General features: G+C 44.4%; 1 protein-coding gene across 2 annotated transcripts in view; it reads right to left on the bottom strand.

Moving 5' to 3' along the window:
• The window catches only part of TSEN15 (tRNA splicing endonuclease subunit 15), a 31094-nt gene extending 9083 nt beyond the window's left edge, over positions 1-22011 (bottom strand). The window contains exons 1-4 of one of the 2 annotated variants that reach the window (XM_037906955.2): positions 21854-22011; positions 19037-19118; positions 17797-17932; positions 15651-15783 (exon numbers count right to left, since the gene is read on the bottom strand). In XM_037906955.2, the coding sequence (XP_037762883.1) occupies positions 15657-15783; positions 17797-17932; positions 19037-19118; positions 21854-21955 (447 nt within the window). In that variant the 5' untranslated portion in view covers positions 21956-22011 and the 3' untranslated portion in view covers positions 15651-15656. Of the gene's footprint in view, positions 1-15650; positions 15784-17796; positions 17933-19036; positions 19119-21853 lie in introns of those variants that run through there. The other variant, XM_037906954.2, reaches the window with a different exon arrangement.
• Positions 22012-22576: the final 565 nt, after the last annotated feature.

The following is a 22576-nucleotide window of genomic DNA, read 5'->3' as shown; positions in this document are numbered from 1 at the left end:
GCAAAGGGAGGTCTACCAGCCATTTCACACAGCATAGACATTAAAACAATCATAAGCCATATTTTCACACTCCTTTGTTACTATACATGCTGCTGGTGACAAAGCAGAGATCAGCCACGCAAGGAGATGCTATATGTGTAGAGCAGAAGGGGGCTGCCTCCAAAATGCTTAAAGATCAAACACCTTAAATTAGCTCTCCTCCTACCCCTAGTACTATTTTGATTGCCAAGTGGCTTTCAGTTTGGGATCTCCCTGCCAGGGTGCATGGTGGTGCAGCTGTACATCATTGGCCCAGGGCCACCAGCTAAAGTGCCGATTTCAAGCACAGTTCAGCATGTAGGGAGAAAATACCCGCCCATCACTTTAGATTGAATTGCTCTTTTTTTTTTTTTAAACCCAAAGGCAGCTCATTTATGATTTGAAGTGGGTTGGAGCAGTGTGGAAATATGTTCCACTACAAGCGATACCTTCAGAACTACAGGCTTCTACTCTTCTCTGGCCTTCCACAGTGTGATGAGCAATTTTCCATAAGACACACCAAACGGCCGTAGGTAGGGGTGATAAGTGTCCCTTTCACAGAAGCACACTGAATAATAAAGCATGAGAGTGAGCGAAGAGTGTTCTAGAACTAAGGTAGGATACTATGGCGTCTCCCTGGCATCTGCAACACTATAATTTTGTACATAACAACAAGTGCCCCATTCTCTCATCTTTGCTGCAGACATGTGCCCTAAAAGTAGTGCACAACTCATGAAACTGCCCTGCCAATTAAGAATTCAACAGCAGGTCAGAAGGTAGACAGAGGCCTGGTCTGCACTAGAGTTAGGGGGACACAAGGCAGCCCACAACAACATATGTAAGTGTCTACACTAAAATTTCTCTCCTGACAACGTAACTGTCCCACTACGCCAACTTAATAACTCCACCTCCATGAGAGGCACAGAGTCAATATTGATGTAGTTAGGTCAACACAGTGTAGACTGTGACGTTGCACCCTATAATGCTTTATAGAAATATGCTTATGAGTGTAAATATAACATAACTGGGGTATGTTTTATGCTAGATTTGCCATGTAACATATCTTTGCAAAGGTTATGATCTACTGAATATATTCATCCTATTTGTAGGTATGTATCATTTTTATATCTGAAGTTATGAGCGGTGGCTCTATGCTTGTATTTGAAGTGTTTGCTGTAGGAAGACATAAGACAGACTTGGTCAACCTAGTGTGAAGGGGTTATTCAAGTAATTGGAAGTACTTAACTAACAATGAACTTTGGAAGATGCCAATCCACATCTGAGCTTTCCTGGGAACCTTCAAACTAACATGTAAACAATGGCGTCGGCCTGTAAAGAACTGAGTCATGCATGAACATGTGACCTGTCCAGGCGACTGCAAAACTCCATCTTGTTGAGGGGATTTTACACAGGAGAAGAGGGGTTTCCACCCACAAGAGAAAGACTATATAAGCCCCTGGAAGCCCCTCCATTTTGTCTTCATCTGGCTCAATGGATAGCGTCTCCACCCCCAAGAGATGCCTGAAAAAAACTGGAACAAAGGACAGTAACTACAGGGGTGTTAGTGATTGCTGGACTCAGACTAGGAAGGAGTCTAGTCTGTCAAAGATGCTTACTGGAACATCTCTGAAGGTGAGATTTTCTGCATTTAGTTTCCTACTGTATTAGGCTTAGACTTGTGTGTTTTATTTTGCTTGGTAATTTACTTTGTTCTGTCTGTTATTATTTGGAACCACTTAAATCCTACTTTTTATATTTAATAAAATCACTTTTTACTTATTAATTAACCCAGAGCAAGTATTAATACCTGAGGGAGTAAACAGCTGTGCATCTCTCTCTATCAGTGTTATAGAGGGCGAACAATTTATGAGCTTAGCCTGTATAAGCTTTACACAGAGTAAAACAGATTTATTTGAGGTTTGGATCCCATTGGGAACTGGGTATCTGGGTGTTGGAGACAGGAGCACTTCTTAAGCGGTTTTCAGTTAAGCCTGCAGCTTTTGAGGGACGTGATTCAGACCTGAGTCTGTGTTTGTAGTAGTCTAGCGTGTCTGGCATAACCGGGCAAGGAACTGAAGTTCCAAGCTCCCAGGGAAAGTGGGCTTAGAGATAGTCTTAGCACAGCAGGTGGCAGTCCCAAGGTGGTTTCTGTGACCCAACCCGTCACACAGACATCAGCTGTAATTGGCTTTCAGAAGCTGTCCTCCAATGCCCCACACTTGACAGTACAGTCGGTACAAGTGCTCCTGGTGAGGACGTGCACCGCCAACACAAGGAGCGTAGTGTGAACATGCAAAAGCAATTTAACTACGGCAATGGCTGTATGCTGACGGAACTTAGGGTAACATAATTTTGTAGTGCGCGGAGTCCTGTTAGAGAAATACCACCCCTGGCAAGACTTATAGGATGGTCTCCCTCCTGAGAATATAGATTATGCAGGATGGTGGTAGATGGCTGCAAGAGGAATTTCAAGACCCACGTAATTTAAACTCATACTCATTTTAAGAGTAGCCCTGGGACTAGATTGAAGCATGTGCTGTTGGTTAGAGTGGTCTTTACCTCAAAACACAGAAGGAGCTCCTTAATGTTTATTCTTGAGTAGTCTGAATCATTTAAAACTAGATTAGACAATCCGTGGGCTTGTCACCATCCAACTCCCATAGGGACGATATTCCTCATCCTAACAGGCCTTAGTGTTAGCATTCCCACCCCACCCCGATTGTCTAAGACCCCCTTTGCTCAATTTCATGACATTTTCAGCAACTGGGCCATTCTATAACATGATCAATATTACCAGACAAACCATTTCAATCATGGCTTAAGATACTCCAGGGGGGCCCATCATTGGAACAGGTCGTTTTCCTAATGCAGACAGGGCCAAAAGGAGCCTGTTGAATCTTGTGGAAGATACATCTAGTTGCTATACACTGTAATGCAATGCAGCACTGTTGGAGATTATCTGGAGGAGAGCTTTTAAAAGGAATAAGCCCTGGAATTCAGGAAGTCTGCAGACGCATGTGTTTCCTGTTTCCCTTCAAGGCATCATTGTTGGGATCACATACAGCATTTTTTATTAAGTTCCTTATCAGCCGTAGTCATTCATAAGAGCAGGTAGGAAGATAATGAGACTGCGATAGATGTTTATCTGGATTTGCACTGTGACTTTACTGTACATCAGATCTGCAATGAACAAAGAGACTGATAAACACTGCACTATTTTTTTTTAATAATGTAGATACAACAAAAAGTATTTTCTACTTCAAAAGGATCGTTGCCCCTAAGTAAAGAAATGCCAAAAACTGACGCAGCCTCTCTCCAGATGTCCTTTCTGCATTTTGGCCTTCAGAAATATTACTAGATATTTTTCTTTGCCAGATCTGGCAGAGCTAATAAGCCTTCATTTCAATAATTTAAGAGCCTATGAAAAGAGAGCAGTATGAACTAGTCCACTTATTCAAAGAATCTGACTACAGCATAGATAATAGAAAAAGGCAAAGCACTACCTCCTGTTAAGGTTTCGCTGATATGAGGGGTTTCTGCTTCCATAAACATCTCTAACTGAAACCACTTGTATACAGATGGCCTTTTCTTCTAGGAAAAGTAGAATATTACAAGCATGGGGGATAAAGGAGCTCAATTATCCACAGCATAGCCTATGGTGTTGCAGGCTTCCCCCTGTAGGTCTTCCAATGTGCCTCCAACTTCACCTGAAAAACCACACACTGGATTGAAAGCATAGCTCAGTACCTGTATCCAGTTCATTCTTGACTCCTAGCAGGGAAGATTCACAGATTTTAATGCCAGAAAGGTCCATTATCATAATCTATTCAGACCTTTTGCACAATACAGGCCAGAGAACATCACCCAGTAACTTCATAGGGGGGAACTGTTTCCCATATTTGCATTTTGCTTATTTCCCATGTCCTTCTCCTCTGACGGAAAGAGCAAAGAGTAGTCCCAACTTAATAGCCAGAAATAGTTCTTCCCCACGGATTGTAGACGGGTGCTCAAGATATACCCTGATCTCTCTCCAGGGCCTGGTAACCTTAAACAATTCTTGAAGAATGGAGAATTAAATTCTGGAGTATTGCTCCCTGCTCTACCTCATCAGAGCATTTCCAACTGCCTCCATTCCTCAACATTCTCAGCAGCAGAGACCAGTCTTGTGAAGCACTGAGCAGCCTCAAAGGTTGTTCCCAGTGAGACTGAAGGAAACCGAGGATGCTCAGCTCCTCAAGACGAGGGCCCAAACTTTAAAGCTAATGGTTTAATTCCTTAGCGCTGAATCCTGCATTGCTTATTTGGGTACCCCAAAAAATGATCCATCCCCCAGGACCAACAGGGCCCAGAATGTTGACTATGCTACTATTTTAATCTGAACCAGTGCCAAAAGGCTGTCTTCATTTCCACTGTATTCCTGATTCCCCCTTCCACACGCATCAGTCATCATGCAGACTGTGTGTTACAATATCCAGTCTTTCCATCTTTACTGATCACCTAAGTATACATCAGTATCAATGGTACAATGCTGATGGCATGCACTGTGTATAGCTGGTCATTACCTACAGCTATTATTTCTCATTATCTTCTTCAAAGGACATAAGAGAGTTAACAGACCCTGTGCACTGGGCCTTACAGCCTTCAGATGTCCTGGCTGTTTTGGACCAAACTCTCCTCCCAAAAATAAAGCTCACTTAGTTCTAGGACACACAAGTTACTTGCAGAATGACTGATGTTGCAAAAGAACACAGAAATTCCTACTCATTAAAAGTTAACATAACAGTCTGACAGAAGTTGTAAGCCAGTCACTTCTCCCCAATGGAGCTGTAGAAGCACCCTTTGTCAACCTCATTTTTAACTTTAAAAAGCTCAATATAATCCACTACCAGATTTCAATAAGGTGTAGCTAAAAGTTCAAAGCCAACAGAGCTGTGGTTAACCTGCAGCAAGAGGGAGGTTGAATTTTTTGCTCTTTATGAGCAACTTTAGCTGGTCCCTGTTGTCACTGTTGACATGTCAGCATTAAAAACTCCAAACATCAGGCTTGTATACCAAGAAACTTAACTCACGATGGGGACATCCTGTGATGGTTTTGGAAGAACTTAGAATCATAAATCATGACTTCTGTTTTGCTCTGAAGCATGCACTGTCCTAATAAACGCCACTTATTAGTGAATGCAGTCTTGTAAATGAAGCACGTATACAATAGCAAAATTATTACAGTGTTTTACGCCATCTTGCCAAAATGAAATTGTGGACTACAATACATAATTAACTTGGTGCCTGAGGCTCCAGAATAGCCCTGTTCATCCAGAGGTTCAGCGACAACAGATACCCTTACACATGCCACCTTCAAGGGATTCATGCCAGTGACTGCCTAGTAAAACTGAAAGGCAGTTGGAGCCCCAAGAGAGCTTATAGAACAATCAAGCATTTGTGCTGCTGGGAGCACAGTGGGAAGTCTGCTGAGCTAAAATATCCTGCAAGTTTCTTTTTTTTTTTTTAAATGAGGAAAAGTCATTGAATGTTACAAGAGAGGCTGCTAAGGTTTGGGGTTTCACCAGCAACAGATCTCAATTTCAGTAGAAGCACTGGGATGGGAAAAATCCAGGGACAGAAAAACTAGGAGAACCTGAAGCACTGCAAGAGTGAAGATGTACTGAAAATTCACTCTCATGCAAATAATCCCACAAAGCAATAAAGATAATCCCACAAATGACATCAGTGTTTCTTGTAAAAGAAGTGTTTCCCCTCTTCTTAGATTTAAGCGACCAAATTTTCAGGGTAACTTGAACTCTGCTTCTAAAATTCATGCCTGGGATTTTGCATGCTCATAGCAAACCAGATCCTACTCCTATTGAGGTCAGCGTGACCAGAATTAGGCCTTAAATTTGCACACAAAACCCCCATCAAGTATACTTTCAATCTACTTTGTACAAGATTAACTGGATTTTATCATGAAAAAGATATTGCTATATAAAATAACACATTTAATAGTTTACATTTCTAAACCACCTCCCAGGCAGAGGATTTTAGGGTATGTCTAAGCTGCAGTTAAACACCCACAACTGGCCCATGCCAGTTGACTCAGGTTAAGGAGCTGTTTAATTGTGGTGTAGATGTTCGGGCTTGAGCTGCAGCCCGAGTTCTAGGATCCCGCGAGGTGGGAAGGTCCCAGAGCTTGGGCTGCAATGTAGACATGCCCTTAAAGCTTCGAACTAAGCCCAACACCTGTGAAGTAGATATTCTCTCCATTTTATAGAGCCATCAACTGAGGTTACATGACAGACGCAGGAGTACTACCCAGATCTCAATTCCCAATCATGAATTATAGCCCATAGGCCACACTCTCCTGCTTAACAGTTTACCCAAAACAACCACTCATGCTGCAATCCAGTCCTTTGATCACTAACCCAATAGAAAGAGACACCACTGATTTTTTTCAATTTCACATTTGTGTGAAAATATTTTACCTATTGTTATTACAAGAAAGAGAAAAAATCCTCATCACTGAGGTTAGACAAAAGCATTTCCCCAGCTCGCGTATGTGACAGCACTTTGCATTCAGCAGTTTCTCCTGTCGCGTGGGTCTTTCACACACTAGGAAAACACGGTAGTAAAATTACAAATAGCAGGGGAGGCTCACGTGTCATCACACGACAGATACTAGGTCTCTTCATTTAATGCACTTCTGGAATATTCGTAGCCATGACAGCAGTCGGCACAATTCTTAATTGAAGGGGCAGGTATAATGCCTGAGACTATTTTTAAACTCATTTACTGCTAATTAGATTTCAAGTTAACAGTGTCCTTTTGGAGGGCAGGGTGGAGTGTGCATGCTCTCTCTTTTTGGAGAGAGCCAGAGAAAGAAGCAGTAGATGCCAGGCAACTGAAGAACTGGTTAGCTGCCCAAGGCATATTCAGGGAAATCCTCAAAACGAGCAGGACAGACCTTACAGGAATCTGGACACGGGCAGCCAGTGCAACAAGACAAATAGGGAGATGAAGATAAAGTTTATTTCTATTAAAAATTCTCTTTGCAAAAAAGTCTGAAAAGCAAAGACAAAACAATGAGTGCTGTGAGCAGTTTGTAATATATGGCACAGGGCTCCAATTAGCTGAAATAAGCCATAATCTTTCCATACCATGGAAGCTGAAGGTTTTGAATCTATCCTTTATAGCTCCTGGATGAATAATTCAGCAGAAGCTTGACCAAACTGAACAGCTTCCTCCCCCTCCAAGCATGTGAAGGGGCAAGTCAGGGCTGGAGAATTAATGTATGTTAGTCTCTGTACACAGAAATCAGCACTTCACCCAAACGTGTGCTGGAAACAAGAGTCCCCTTACTCACGACAACCAACAGAAAAGTTCTCTACAGTATTGCAGTCAGTGCAGCAGAGCATCCAGCCAGGCAAGCAAGCATTACACCAAACACTGCTCCCAGATGACTGCCTTGAAATCGGAGAGATGGATAGACCTTGGGCCCGTGTGTCCGTGAAAAGTCAGCCCTTCCAGTCCCAAGCACTATGCCCTTGATCTAGCTTTAGCTTTAGTTTTCAAATTTGGGTAGAATGAGGCAACAGAGGAAGGTTAAATTCACATATGATAAAAATAGTCACTGTCCTTATTGCACATGATAAAAAGTCACTCTCCTTATTTTGGCAGAGGATCCTGCAGGGCAGTCTACAAGTCTGTTTTTAACATTTCATATTTAAGACTAATTGACCTCAGAGCCCTCCCTCTCCCACTCTAAGAAATAACTAGACTTCTGCAAACTATATTAGACTATTGCAACTTTGAACACATGAACACAAGCGAATTGAGTGGTATAAACAGTAATTACTGACTTGTTAAAAATAAGTTTCTATTTGGATGCTAACCAACTTACCAGTTTCAGGAAGTTTAATATTTGAAGTAGCTTAAGTTACAATATATGCCTTTTTAAGAATAATCTTACAAGTGAGCAATTTGCAACTAATTGATACTAGTGGCTGGAGGAACTACTGACAATTACAGTTGTGAAGAGAATGTTTAATTTCACTTACAAGGTAAAAGTGAACCAGAAAAATGATAGTGCTATTGTTTCTAAGCAAAAATTGCTACAGCTCACTAGAAGAAAACATGTTGCCTAATTACAAATTGGACAAATGTTTAAAAGGGACATCAACCCACTTCTGGCCCCCAAAGTTTGTACAAAGTCTGTTGACATAAGACCAATAAACACTTTCAAAAAATATTTGTCAAAACATAGTTATGTTTAAACAAATAAACCCTCCAAACAGTGCGATACTAACAACCTGAGAGTGAAACTGGCTTCATTGATTTCAGTCCTGCAAAACCTTACACTCATGCCAGTAGTTTCATTTACTTCACAGGAACTATCTATGCTTAAATGATTTACTGGGCTGGGGCCTTAATTCTGGAACACTTTAAGAACATAAGAACGGCCATACTTGGTCAGACCAAAGGTCCATCTAGATCAGTATCCTATATTCTGACAGTGGCAATGCCAGGTGCCCCAGAGGGCATGAACGGAACAGGTAATCATCAAGTGATCCATCCCCCGTTGCACGTTCCCAGCTTCTGGCAAACAACGGCTAGGGACACCATCCCTGTCCATCCTGGCTAATAGCAATTGATGGACCTAACCTCCATGAACGTATCCAGTTCTTTTTTGAACCCTGTTATAGTCTTGGCCTTCACAACATCCTCTGGCAAGGAGTTCCACAGTTGACCGTGCGTTGTGTGAAGAAATACTTCCTTTTGTTTCTTTTAAACCTGCTGCCTATTAATTTCATTTGGTGACCCCTAGTTCTTGTGTTCTGAGAAGGAGTAAACAACACTTCCTTATTTACTTTCTCCATACCAGTCATGATTTTATAGCCCTCTATCACCCCTTAGTCATCTATTTTCCAAGCTGAAAAGTCTCAGTCTTATTTATCTCTCCTCATATGGCAGCCATTCCGTACCCCAATAATTTTTGTTGCCCTTTTCCAAACCTTTTCCAAGTCCAATATATCTTTTTTGAGATGGGGTGACCACATCTGCACGCAGTATTCAAGATATGAGTGTACCATGGATTTACAGAGAGGCAATACGATATTTTCTGTCTTATCATCTATCCCTTTCTTAATGATTCCCAACATTCTGTTCACTTTTTTGACTGCTGCTGCACATCGAGTGGATGTTTTCAGAGAACTTTCCACAATGAATCCAAGATCATTCTTGAGTAGTAACAGCTAATTTAGACCTCATCATTTTATACGTATAGTTGGGATTGTGCTTTCCAATGTGCATTACTTTGCATTTATCAACACTTAACTTCATCTGCCCATTTTGTGAGATCCTTTTGTAGCTCTTCACAGTCTGCCTGGGACTTAACTATCTTGAGTAGTTTTGTATCATCTGCAAATTTTGCCACCTCACTGTTTACCCCTTTTTCCAGATCATTTATGAATATGTTAAATAGGACTGGGCCCAGTACAGACCCCTGGGAGACACCACTATTTACCTCTCTCCATTCTGAAAACTGACCATTTATTCCTCTCCTTTGTTTCCTATCTTTTAACCAGTTACCAATCCATGAGAGAACCTTCCCTCTTATCCCAGGACTGTTTACTTTGCTTAAGAGCCTTTGGTGAGGATCTTGTCAAAGGCTTTCTGAAAATCTAAATACACTATATCCACCGGATCCCCCTTGTCCACATGCTTGTTGACCCCCTCAAAGAATTCTAGTAGATTGTTGAGGCATGATTTCCCTTTACAAAAACCATGTTGACTATTCCCCAACAAATTATGTTCATTTATGTGTCTGACAATATTGTTCCTTATTATAGTTTCAAGCAGTTTGCCTGAAGTCAGGCTTACAGGCCTGTAATTCCTGGGATCACCTCTGGAGCCATTTTAAAAAATTGGCGTCACATTAGCTATCCTCCAGTCATTTGGTACAGAAGCTGATTTAAATGATAGGTTACAGACGACAGTTAGTAGTACTGCAATTTCACATTTGAGTTCCTTCAGAACTCTTGGGTGAATACTATCTGGGCCTGGTGAATTATTACTGTTTAGTTTATCAATTTGTTCCAAAACCTCCTCTAATGACACCTTAATCTGGGTCAATTCCTCAGATTTGTCACCTAAAAAGAATGGCTCAGGTTTGGGAATCTGCCTCACATTCTCAACCATGAAGACCGATGCAAAGAATTCATTTTGTTTTTCTGCAATGGCCTTATCGTCCTTGAGTGCTCCTTTATCATCTCGATCGTCCAGTGGCCCCACTGGTTGTTTAGCAGGCTTCCTGCTTCTGCTGTACTTAAATTTTTTGCTATTACTTTTTGATTCTTTGGCTAGCTGTTCTTCAAATTCTTTTTTGGCCTTCCTAATTATATTTTTACACTTCATTTGCCAGAGTTTATGCTCCTATTTTCCTCATTAGGATTTAGCTTCCACTTTTTAAAGGATGCCTTTTTGCCTCTCACTGCTTCTTTTACTTTGTTGTTTAGCCATGGTGGTGCTTTTTTGGTTCTCTTACTATGTTTATTAATTTGGGGTATACATTTAAGTTGAGCCTCTATTATGGTGTTTTTAAAATGTTTCCATGTAGTTTGCAGGGATTTTACTTTTGGTGCTGTACCTTTTAATTTCTGTTTAACTAACCTCCTCATTTTTATGTAGTTCCCCTTTCTGAAATTAAATGCTATAGTGTTGGGCCGCTGTGGTGTTCTCTCTGCCACAGGGATGTTAAATTTAATTTGACAATTAGACACTCAGATGTAGTACGCTGGTGGACACAGCTGTTGGTCTGCAGTAAATAGGGAACATGGCAGAGCCAAGGGACCATATGGGCTAAAATCCACAGGTTCTTCTCAGGGTATGTCTACACCACAAAATTATGTCAGATTTATAGAAGTCAGTTTTGTAGAAAGCGTTTTTATACAGTCGATTGTGTGTGTCCCCACACAAATGCTCTAAGTGCATGTAGTCAGCGGAGTGTGTCCACAGTACCGAGGCAACTGTCAACTTCCGGAGCGTTGCACTGTGGGTAGCTATCCCACAGTTCCCGCAGTCTCCGCCGCCCATTTGAATTCTGGGTAGAAATCCCAGGGCCTGATGGGGCTAAAACATTGTCGCGGGTGGTTCTGGGTACATATTGTCAGGCCCCCCTTCCCTCCCTCCTTCCGTGAAAGCAAGGGCAGACAATCGTTTTGCGCCTTTTTTCTTGAGTTACCTGTGCAGATGCCATACCACGGCAAGCATGGAGCCCACTCAGCTAACCGTCACCGTATGTCTCCTGGGTGCTGGCAGACGCGGTACTGCATTGCTACACAGCAGCAGTTTATTGCCTTTTGACAGCAGACAGTGCAGTATGACTGGTAGCCATCATCGACGTAGTCTTAGGTGCTCTTTTAACCAACCTCGATGAGGTCGGGGCGCCTGGGCAAACATGGGAGTGACTCAGCCAGGTCATTTCCCTTTTAAGTTTTGTCTCATGGTGATTGAGTCCTACCAGCAGTGCACTTGGCCTCCGTGAGCTATCCCAGAGTGCTCCATTGTGACTGCTCTGGACAGCACTCTCAACTCAGATGCATTGGCCAGGTAGACAGGAAAAGGCCCATGAACTTTTGAATTTCAATTTCCTGTTTGGCCAGCATGGCAAGCTGCAGGTGACCATGCAGAGCTCATCAGCAGAGGTGACCATGATGGAGTCCCAGAATCGCAAAAGAGCTCCAGCATGGACCAAATGGGAGGTACGGGATCTGATCGCTGTATGGGGAGAGGAATCCGTGCTATCAGAACTACGTTCCAGTTTTCGAAATGCCAAAACATTTGTCAAAATCTCCCAGGGCATGAAGGACAGAGGCCATAACAGGAACCCGAAGTAGTGCCGTGTGAAACTTAAGGAGATGAGGCAAGCCTACCAGAAGGCCAGAGAGGCAAACGGCCACTCCGGGTCAGAGCCCAAAACATGCCGCTTCTATGATGAGCTGCATGCCATTTTAGGGGGTTCAGCCACCCCTACACCAGCCGTGTTGTTTGACTCCTTCAATGAAGATGGATGCAACATGGAAGCAGGTTTGGGGACGAGGAAGATGATGAGGAGGAGGTTGTAGATCGCTCACAGCAAGCAAGCGGAGAAACCGGTTTTCCCGACAGTCTGGAACTGTTTCTCACCCTGGACCAGGAGCTAGTACCCGCTGAACCCACCCAAGGCTGCCTCCCAGACCCGCCAGGCGGAGAAGGGACCTCTGGTGAGTGTACCTTTTAAAATAGTATACATGGTTTAAAAGTAAGCATGTTTAATGATTAATTTGCCCTGGCATTCGCGGCTCTCCTGGATGTACTCCCAAAGCCTTTGCAAAAGGTTTCTGGGGAGGGCAGCCTTATTCCGTCCACCATGGTAGGACACTTTACCACTCCAGGCCAGTAGCACGTACTCGGGAATCATTGTAGAATAAAGCATTGCAGCGTATGTTTGCTGGTGTTCAAACAACATCCGTTCTTTATCTCTCTGTGTTATCCTCAGGAGAGTGATATCATTCGTGGTCACTTGGTTGAAATAGGGTGCTTTTCTTAAGGGGACATTCAGAGGTGCCCATTCCTGCTCGGCTATTTGCCTGTGGCTGAACAGAAATGTTCCTCCCCACTCCCCGTGGCTAACAGCGGGGATGGAGGGGCTAGCCACGTGGTGGGGGGAGACAAAATGAGACCTTGGAACGAAAGCACGTGTGCTATGTATGTAATGTTAACAGCAAGGTTTACCGTGAAAGAGTGTACCCATTGTTCTATAAAAACGTCTTCCCCTTACTCTCACAGATATTGTGGAGCGCACAGCAAGCAGTAATAACAGTGGGAATATTGGTTTTGCTGAGGTCTAACTGAGTCAGTAAACTGCGCCACCAGGCTTTTAAACGTCCAAATGCACATTCTACCACCATTCTGCACTTGCGCAGCCTGTAGTTGAACAGCTCCTGACTACTGTCCAGGCTACCTGCGTATGGCTTCATGAGCCATGGCATTAAGGGGTAGGCTGGGTCTCCAAGGATAACTATAGGCATTTCAACATCCCCAATGGTTATTTTCTGGTGTGGGAATAAAGTCCCTTCCTGCAGCTTTTGAAACAGACTAGAGTTCCTGAAGATGCGAGCGTCATGTACCCTTCCCGGCCATCCCACGTTGATGTTGGTGAAATGTCCCTTGTGATCCACCAGTGTTTGCAGCACTATTGAAAAGTATCCCTTGTGGTTTATGTACTCGCCGGCTTGGTGCTCTGGTACCAAGATAGGGATATGGGTTCCGTCTATGGCCCCACCACAGTTAGGGAATCCCATTGCTGCAAAGCCATCCACTATGACCTGCACATTTCCCAGGGTCACTACCCTTGATATCAGCAGATCTTTGATTGCGCTGGCTACCTGCATCACAGCAGCCCCCACAGTAGATTTGCTCACTCCAAATTGATTCCCGACTGACCGGTAGCTGTCTGGCGTTGCAAGCTTCCACAGGGCTATGGCCACTCACTTCTCAACTGTGACGGCTGCTCTCATCTTGGTATTATTGTGCCTCAGGGCAGGGGAGAGCAAGTCACAAAGTTCCATGAAAGTGCCCTTACGCATGCAAAAGTTTCACAGCCACTGGGAATCGTCCCAGACCTGCAACACTATGTGATCCCACCAGTCTGTGCTTGTTTCCCGGGCCCAGAATCGGCGTTCCACCGCATGAACCTGCCCCATTAGCACCATGATGCCCACATTGCCAGTGCCTGTGCTTTGAGAGAAGTCTGTGTCCATGTCCTCATCACTCACGTGACCGCGCTGATGTCGCCTACTCGCCCGGTTTCGCTTTGCCAGGTTCTGGTGCTGCATATACTGCTGGATAATGCGCGTGGTGTTTAATGTGCTCCTAATTCCCAAAGTGATCTGAGCGGGCTCCATGTTTGCAATGGTATGGCGTCTGCACAGAAAAAAGGCACGGAACGATTGTCTGCCATTGCTCTGACGGAGGGAGGGGCGACTGATGACATGGCTTACAGGGAATTAAAATCAACAAAGGGGGTGGCTTTACATCAAGGAGAAACAAAAACAACTGTCACACAGAATGGCCCCCTCAAGCATTGAACTCAAAACCCTGGGTTTAGCAGGCCAATGCTCAACCCGCAAGCTATCCCCCCCCACTCTGGTATTTCAGGCAGGACTGAATCTCCATTACAGTTTTCAAGGTGCCCCTGACAGACCTCACCAAAACGATTGTCGGCCATTGATTTCATGGAGGGAGGGAGGGAGGGAGGGGGAAGCAAATGAATACAAAACAAATCTGGTCTATTTCTTGTTTTGATCCACTCCATCTATCTTTTACATCTTCGGCTGGCAGCAGACGGTGCAGTCGGACTGCAAGCCATCCACATCTCCTGGCTGCTCGGCAGAAGATGGGGCAATAGGACTGCTAGCCATTCACATCTCCTGGCTGCTCACCATAAGATGGTACAATAGGACTGCCTGCAGGACTAAAGAGAATGACTTGGTCGAGTCACTCCTAATTTAGTCCCTGCGCCCATGTCTGCCCAGGCGCTCCTGACCGACCTTACCGAGGCAGCCAGGAGCACCTCAGACATGATGACGATGGTTTTCAGGCTTGTTGCACCGTCTGCTGCCACAAGGCAACGGGTTGCTGCTGCTGTGTAGCAATGCAATACCGTGTCTGCCAGCACCCAGGAGACATAAGGTGACAGTGAGCTGAGCGGGCTCCATGCTTGCTGTGGTATGGCGTCTGCACAGGTAACTCAGGAAAAAAGGCGCTTTCACGGACGGAGGGAGAGCCTGAAGACATGTACCCAGAACCACCTGCGACAATGTTTTTTGCCCAATCAGGCATTAGGATCTCAACCCAGAATTCCAATGGGTGGCGGGAACTGCGGGATAGCTACCCACAGTGCAACGCTCCGGAAGTCGACGCTAGCCTCGGTACTGTGGAAGCACTCCGCTGAGTTAATGCACTTAATGCACTTAGAGCATTTTGTGTGGGGACACACACAATCGACTATATAAAAACGATTTCTAAAAAACCGACTTCTATAAATTCAACCTAATTTCGTAGTGTAGACATACCCTAAGTAAGTGAACATCTGCCCTTTGCTACCTCCTTTTTATTTAGCTTATGATTTCCAGGCTTAGTTAGCAATAGTGCCAGTACATTTTAATCAACAATTTAAACCATGGTTTCAACACTAACACAAGACAAGGTTAGCTCAATAAACTGACAGTCAGAACAAGGGATCAGCATTATTGCAACCTGCTGCATTTCCAACTGGCTCTACAATTCATTTTATTGTTTTGCCTATAGAAAAGTCATTTTCAAAGAGTGACATTTGGATACTTACAGGATTAATTATTTACAGCCCTTACACACTGCATTACCTTTTGCCCCATGTACCCCAGAAACCATCCTCTGGATTCTCACTGCTCGGTGTCAGCAAGAGGAGGCAGGCCTTCTCATTGGTAAGATGTGCCTGTGAAATTCCCTCCCCAAGGATGCACTTGTTGGACAGTCCCTGTGGCTGTTTACAGAACTCAGGTCATTCTATTTGGCTCCTTTTGATGGTGACCATTGAGACACCAGTCACTGTATACTGGAGACATCAAGAATCATGTATCTACATTGTGTTCAGCAGTATCCATACCATTCTCCTGCCACATATCAGCAATGGCTATTAAACCAGCATTAGGGTCAGGCATATGTACAGCTTTAATGGAGTCATCTGAAAGTGGAGAACTGTATTCAGCCAGAACACATTTTAGTGACAACATACTCTATATATTTACTCAACAGCAAAAGCTGGTCACAAACTGTACTTTTAATCAATGTAATGCATTCACTCTAACAGTCAACCATCCTTCCAATAAAAGATTTCATCCACGCTGATGCCAGAAACAGAGCAAACAGTGCCACCACAGTACAAACAAATTCAGAGTCCATGAATGAAAAGTCCGATGGGATACAAAGATGAGTTACAAATGTTGTGCTGTATCTCCCAGCAATAAAATACATGTTAGGACACAGAACTGCTGGCACCTGCCCACCCACAGGGAGGAAAAAGGTTTCCACTTCCAGTAGAAACCCACCAACATGTAGGAAACAAGAGACAGCATGCAGAAGCAACTTCAGTGAGAAAAGCCAATATCCTAGTTTGCTACCCAACTACCCACACCCATTTTGGGTCTATCTCCAACCCCCAAACCATGAGAGAAATCCGTCCCCACAGAAAATGGTCAACACCTTCACAAGAAGCAGAACAGTAGCAAATACTTTGTCTTCTAGCTTTTCTTTCAATAGCTTTGCGATTATACAACAGAGCAGCAACTCATGCCATCTGACAATACCATTTTGTGATATTTCTTTTTAAAACCATATCCATAGTAGCCAAATGATTGGTCTGTTGAATAGCAATTGAAAAATCTTATTAATTTACAACTAGAAAACTTCCAACCATATGACTAGTTGCCATAGTACACATTTCCTGCCATAGGTTTATTGCTGCTGAAAAGATACCCACAGGATAACCTACTACGTATTTATTATTGGGATGCAAGATTGTTTGCTTCAGACAAGTCTGTCATCTATAAAATCACTGGAAAATGTAAATGTGCCAAAAAAGACATTCACAGAGCATGCACATAAATGAAGTTCACTGTACATCAAGTCCAATTAACTGTATGACCTGTTGGCAGCTCCCCTGACATCACAGTAATAAATGATCAAAGTGACAGTTAGAGCCATGCAAATCTGAGGCTATCCGCTTTATATCTGCGGACCATGTATGCAGATCAGACGTGGATACAAATTTTGTATCCACGCAGGGCTCTAGATAAACCATTCCTTAGAGGTGTCATAGGATAGGATGTCAGGCATGGGGGGCAGGGGAAGAGAAAGAAGATAGCCATTATCAGATGGGAAGAATACTGTACATTTTACCTAACCATTAGAACACACCCAAAATGTAAACAAAGTTTGATTTGAACAGAATTTCTTTTTAAAGTAACCCTGAAAACACTTTCCATTACAAAACCCATGTCATTAGAAAAGCAGATCTTTCTTGTTTCTCCCTCCTTGAGCACCACAAGAAATTGTACATATAGCTGTGAAAGTAAGGGTTTATAGAGCACTTTCCTAGATAGATCTAATGCAAAAGCGTAGCTCTGAAAATGCTATTATATATATATAACTGTTTTCAGCCTGTAGAAGCAAATTTTCAGATTGAAAGTGGCCAGGATTATATTTAAATTAATAAAAAAAAAAAAAAAAAAAAAAAAAGAGAGAGAGTCCATTCCTGTGATTCAGTATCTAACAAAAGCATTTATCATCATCTTCAAGGTACTTGAAAATAATTATCTGTATAAACTCCAATACAGGTGATCACCATGAATACTTCCGATAGGACTTTAAATAGTACAAAACATTTTTTGAGTGGACACACAGCCAATTGCTGTTGAAATCGTTACATTGCAGGGTTATTTCAAGTGAGGAAAAAGCAAAAGAAATTGATCAGGCTAAAGGAAAAAAATCCCACCCTCATAATGTTCCTAATATTAGAAATAACTCAGCTCATGTGTTCAAATTTGTTTTTCCCCGTCTTTTTTTTTTTTCCCCCGTTGTCTTTTTGTTTGACAGAGAGTGTTTTTCTAAAGCTTTACAGGAGTTATCAGTTGCCCTATCAATATTTACATCCTCTATTTGTTTTTTCTTTCTGGTAATTCAGCACCAAATACTCTGGGATCACTTGCTCACCTCTGATGAGTGAATGGCATGTGGACAGGTGTTGGCACCACAATCTGTAAATTCTCAGCTTCTCTCTCATGCCCACGGAGACATATGAGCTGGAGTTCTGCTAGTCCAACGCATGTCACTTCATGCCAGTTTCTGCCTGAAAATAAGAGAGGGACGAAAGCACAACACACAAGTCTCTCTCTGGTTGCATCATTAAGGAGGGAATAAATTTGGAAAGAAAGTCAACTTCTTGTGGTCTTTATTTTTCCCCCTATGTAAAATATTCCCCATGAGACACGAAGTTTTCCCAGGTTTCAGAGTAGCAGCCATGTTAGTCTGTATTCGCAAAAAGAAAAGGAGTACTTGTGGCACCTTAGAGACTAACAAATTTATTTGAGCATAAGCTTTCGTGAGCTACAGCTCACAGTCAAGCACCAACTGTCAGCTTGTGAACAATTCTTTAATGAAACAGCCACAAGGGATTAAAGGCAAGGTCCCCAGCTGCAGTGGTTCTCAACCTTTCCAAACCACTGTACCCCTTTCAGGAGTCAGAGTTGTCTTGCATACCCCAAGTTTCACCTCACTTAAAAACTCGGGTTTCGGCTTCAGCCCCGCATGGCGGGTCTCAGGCTTCAGCTTTCTGCCCTGGGCCCCAGGAAGTCCAACACTGGCCCTGGCAACTCCATTAAAATTAACTTGCCCACAGTTTGAGAACTGCTGATGTAGTATATAGAACATTAACATGTCACTGTATGAAATTTTAGTTTGTACTGACTTTGCTAGTGCTTTTTATGTAGCCTGTTGTAAAAGTAGGCAAACATCTAAATGAGTTGATGTATCCCATAGAAGACCTCTGCGTACCCCAGGGGTACGTGTATCCATGGTTGAGAATCACTGCTCTGCTCATCAATTACTGGGAGTGGACACCCTGATTGAAATGGTCTTGTCATCACTCGTTCTCCACTTGTAAGGTAATTCCCTTCTCTTCATATGCCAGTATATTTATGCTTGTATCTGTAATTTTCACTCCAAGCATCTGAAGAAGTGTCTTTTTACCCACAAAAGCTTATGCCCAAATAAATCTGTTAGTCTTTAAGGTGCCACTGGACTCCTCGTTGTTTTTGTGGATACAGACTAACAAGGCTATCCCTCTGATACATGCTAGTAGCAAGTAGGTCTTCAAAAATCAGAGTACATACGTTAGTTTATTTGATGTCCCAGATTGCTCAGCCTCTCAAGAAAAATATTTTCATTGATTTACCTTCTAAGAGGTCCAAGTAAACTAAGAACGCAGCATATACTTGAGTGCTGTCAGCCACATCCAATGACATCATCTCCGTGAGCTGAAACCAACATGTAACAGCAATCAAAGAATGCAGAGCAGAAGTCAGATTGGTACAGATACATAAAACCTTTCAAAAGAGCATGAGAAAGTATGGAGCCTGTTTAAAGAACTGCTACTAAGATTCAAAAAGATTAAACACCAATATAAATATTGACCTCTTAAAATATTTTAAAGTTACATTTCTGCTTGGCCCAGATAAAAAGGCATTAAAAGAATCTTGACTGTTTCTGGAACAGAGCTGTTTTTGTGGAGAAAGATTCTGAGTTTCATCTGTTTCTGCTACAGCACATAAAAAATGGCCATACTGAGTCACACCAATGGTCCATCTGGCCCAATATCCTGCCTTCTGATAGTGGCCTGTGCCAGATGCTTCAGCAGGGCAATTATAGAGTGATTCATCCCCTATCATCCAGTCTCAGCTTCTGACCGTCAGAGGTGTAGGACACCCGGAGCATAGGGATGCCTCCCCAACCATCTTGCTTTTAATGGACCTATCCTCCAAGAATTTCATCTCATTCTTTTTTTAATCCAGTTATACTTCTGACCTTCAGAACATCCCCTTTACAAGTTGTGCAAAGAAATACTTCCTTCTATTTATTTTAAACCTGCTGCCTATTAATTTCACTGGAAGACCTCTGGTTCTTACTTTACATAACGGAGTAAATAACATGCTAATACTCCTCAACAGCTCTGATTATAAAATGTAAGATAAGGTTTCTCCATATGCTAAACTCTTAAGAAGTTTCTTACATTAAAATCACATTAATCCATCAAGTTCCTCTTCCAACAAAGAGACCTAGCAGTTTTGACTATTCCAAGGAGTACTACTAACAGGAGACTCATTATTTATATAGCTCCTTTGGTGTGCATGGGGCCTATTGGTGCTTTACAAACATCCAAGACGACAAAGGTCAGTGTCCTAAGGAATTTACATTCAATGCTTTTCAGGGCAGAAATTATGCTCTTTTAAAAAGTTTCCTGTGAAACACCATTCAAATTAATAATATACAAATAAGTAATGAAATAATCAGAAGTAATCAGATAAGGGGAAACAAAAATCTCTCTGTCTACCTAGTCATCCTACTATCTCTGTTTCTCTGTCTAGACTCTAGGTCAGGGGTGGGCAAACTATGGCCCGCAGGTTGAATCTGGCCTGCCAGTCATTTTAATCCGGCCCTCAAGTTCCAGCTGGGGAACGGGGTCTGGGGCTTGCCCTGCTCCGGCACTCCAGCCGGGGAGCAGGGTCACAGGCTGCTCCACGCGGCTCCCAGCACGGCGCCACTCCAGCTCCTATGTGTAGGGGCAGCCAGGGGATTCCGCTCTGCACACTGCCCCAACCCCAAGCGCTGCCCCCACAGCTCCCATTGGATGGGAACCGCAGCCAATGGGAGCTGCAGGGGTGGCACCTGCAGACGGGGCAGCACGCAGAGCTGCCTGGCCGCGCCTCCGTGTAGGAGCCACAGTGGGGACATGCCACTGCTTCTGGGAGCCACTTGAGGTAAGCGCCTCCCGGAGCCTGCACCCCGACCCTCCCCCTGCACCCTAGCCCTGATCCCCCTCCTGCCCTCCAAACCCCTCGGTACCAGCCCAGACCACCCTCCTACACCCCAAACCCCTCATCCCCAGCCCCACCCCAGAACCTGCACCCCCAGCTGGAGCCCTCATCCTCTTCCCCGCGCTCCAATCTCCTGCCCCAGACCTGATCCCCCTCCCGCTCTCCGAACCCCTCGGTCCCAGCCCAGAGCCCTCTCCTACACCCCACTCTCCTCATCCCCAGCCCCACCCCAGAGCCCTCAAACACCCCTGCACCCTGAACTCCTCATTTCTGGTCCCACCCCGGAGCCCGCACCCCCAACCAGAGCACTCACCTGCTCCTGCACCCCAACCCCAATTTTGTGAGCATTCATGGCCCGTCATACAATTTCTATTCCCAGATGTGCCCCTCGAGCCAAAAAGTTTGCCCACCCCTACTTTAGGTTTTGATCTGAATGCTCACCACACAAAAAAACTTCAGTTTGACAAGTTATTTCAGTTGGGTACTCCTTTTCTCCTTCCTCCCTAAAGGAAGGTAGCTCACAAGTTGTTTTTTGTTGATTTCTTAGATGTGTTTGTTTCAGTGGTGAGGCTGAGAGCGAGAGAAAAGATTGGTGGTGAAAAGCTACCATAAGACACTGAGATCGAATTAGTCAGCTTGAAAGATTCCTTCCAGAACTCAAGCAAAACTTCTTGGGAAATTGGCAGAAACCCTCTATTCAATCTTAGTTTTCAAATAAGACTTTCAGCAGCCTAAGATAAATTAACAGGGGTACGTGAGACATTTCAACAATATCTTTAGGGTGAATCTCAAGTGAAGATGGCCTATTTTATTTTGTCTTAGCTATAGACCGCAACTGTCAAACCATAAATACGCAGCCATGACCCCAACAACTCAGGTTTTTACCCTGGAGGAAGAGGCAGCCTGGCTCTGCTGGGACAGGCGGGATCCAGCAGTCAGCAGCTGGGGGAGCACCCAGTCCCGACAGCTCCGCTCTCCTTCAGGCGGGGTGCCGGGCCACGCAGCACCGCCGAGCCACCCGGCTGGGCGGGGGGCTTGTGTGGGCCCCACCGCTGCAGGACCCGGACAGCCCAAGCCCTGGGCCGCAGGGAGCAGCCTTGGGACGGCGGGCAGCAGGCTCAGCCCGGCCCCTGTAAGGACCCCCATGGGGGCAGCTCGGGGCCCGCCCCCGCACTTACCTTAGGGTGAGTCGCCATCCAGTTGCCGCGGGGCGACCCCCAGGCCTCCCGCTCCGGCCCGCTCGGGGCAGTGCCCGGAGCCGCGCAGCCCGCCTCGTCCATACGGCTCCTGCTTGCAGCGCGGCTTCGTTCCGGGCGGCGCACTGCATTAAGTGCTCCGGCCGGGGACAAGCCAGCGCGCGCTATAGTTCCGCCTCGGATGCGGCAGACCCGCGGCCTCCTCCCGCAGTGCCCAGCTGCTCCTGGGGAGCCTGTGAGCCAGGCAAGCTCAGGGCACGCTGCGCCCAGCTGCCAGTTCTGGAACCGGTTTGCCCTGGCGTCTCCAGGAATTAAAAAATAATCTTTAATTAAAGATTATGTCCTGTGATGAAACCTCCAGGAATCTCTCCAACCAAAAGTGGCAACCCAAAGCTGCCCTGTCCCATCGAAGCTGTCACTCTCTGCATCTGTCCCTGTCCACCCATCCCTCTCTAGCCACCCACCTCTTCCTCTCTCTCCATCCCACTGTCTATCCCCTTTCTGTCGCATCTCATTGCAATGCTTACCACACAAATAAACTGCAGGGGACATTAAATAAATGCCACAAACCAAGAGAGAAATCATAGCATATGAGGGTTGGAAGGGACCTCAGGCGGTCATCTAGTCCAACCCCCTGCTCAAAGCAGGACCGATCCCCAATTTTTGCCCCAGATCCCTAAATGGCCCCCTCAAGGATTGAGCTCA

This window comes from Chelonia mydas, chromosome 8, assembly GCF_015237465.2.
Source record: "Chelonia mydas isolate rCheMyd1 chromosome 8, rCheMyd1.pri.v2, whole genome shotgun sequence".
NCBI lineage: Eukaryota > Metazoa > Chordata > Testudines > Cheloniidae > Chelonia > Chelonia mydas.
This window is presented reverse-complemented; position numbering and strand designations above follow the sequence as displayed.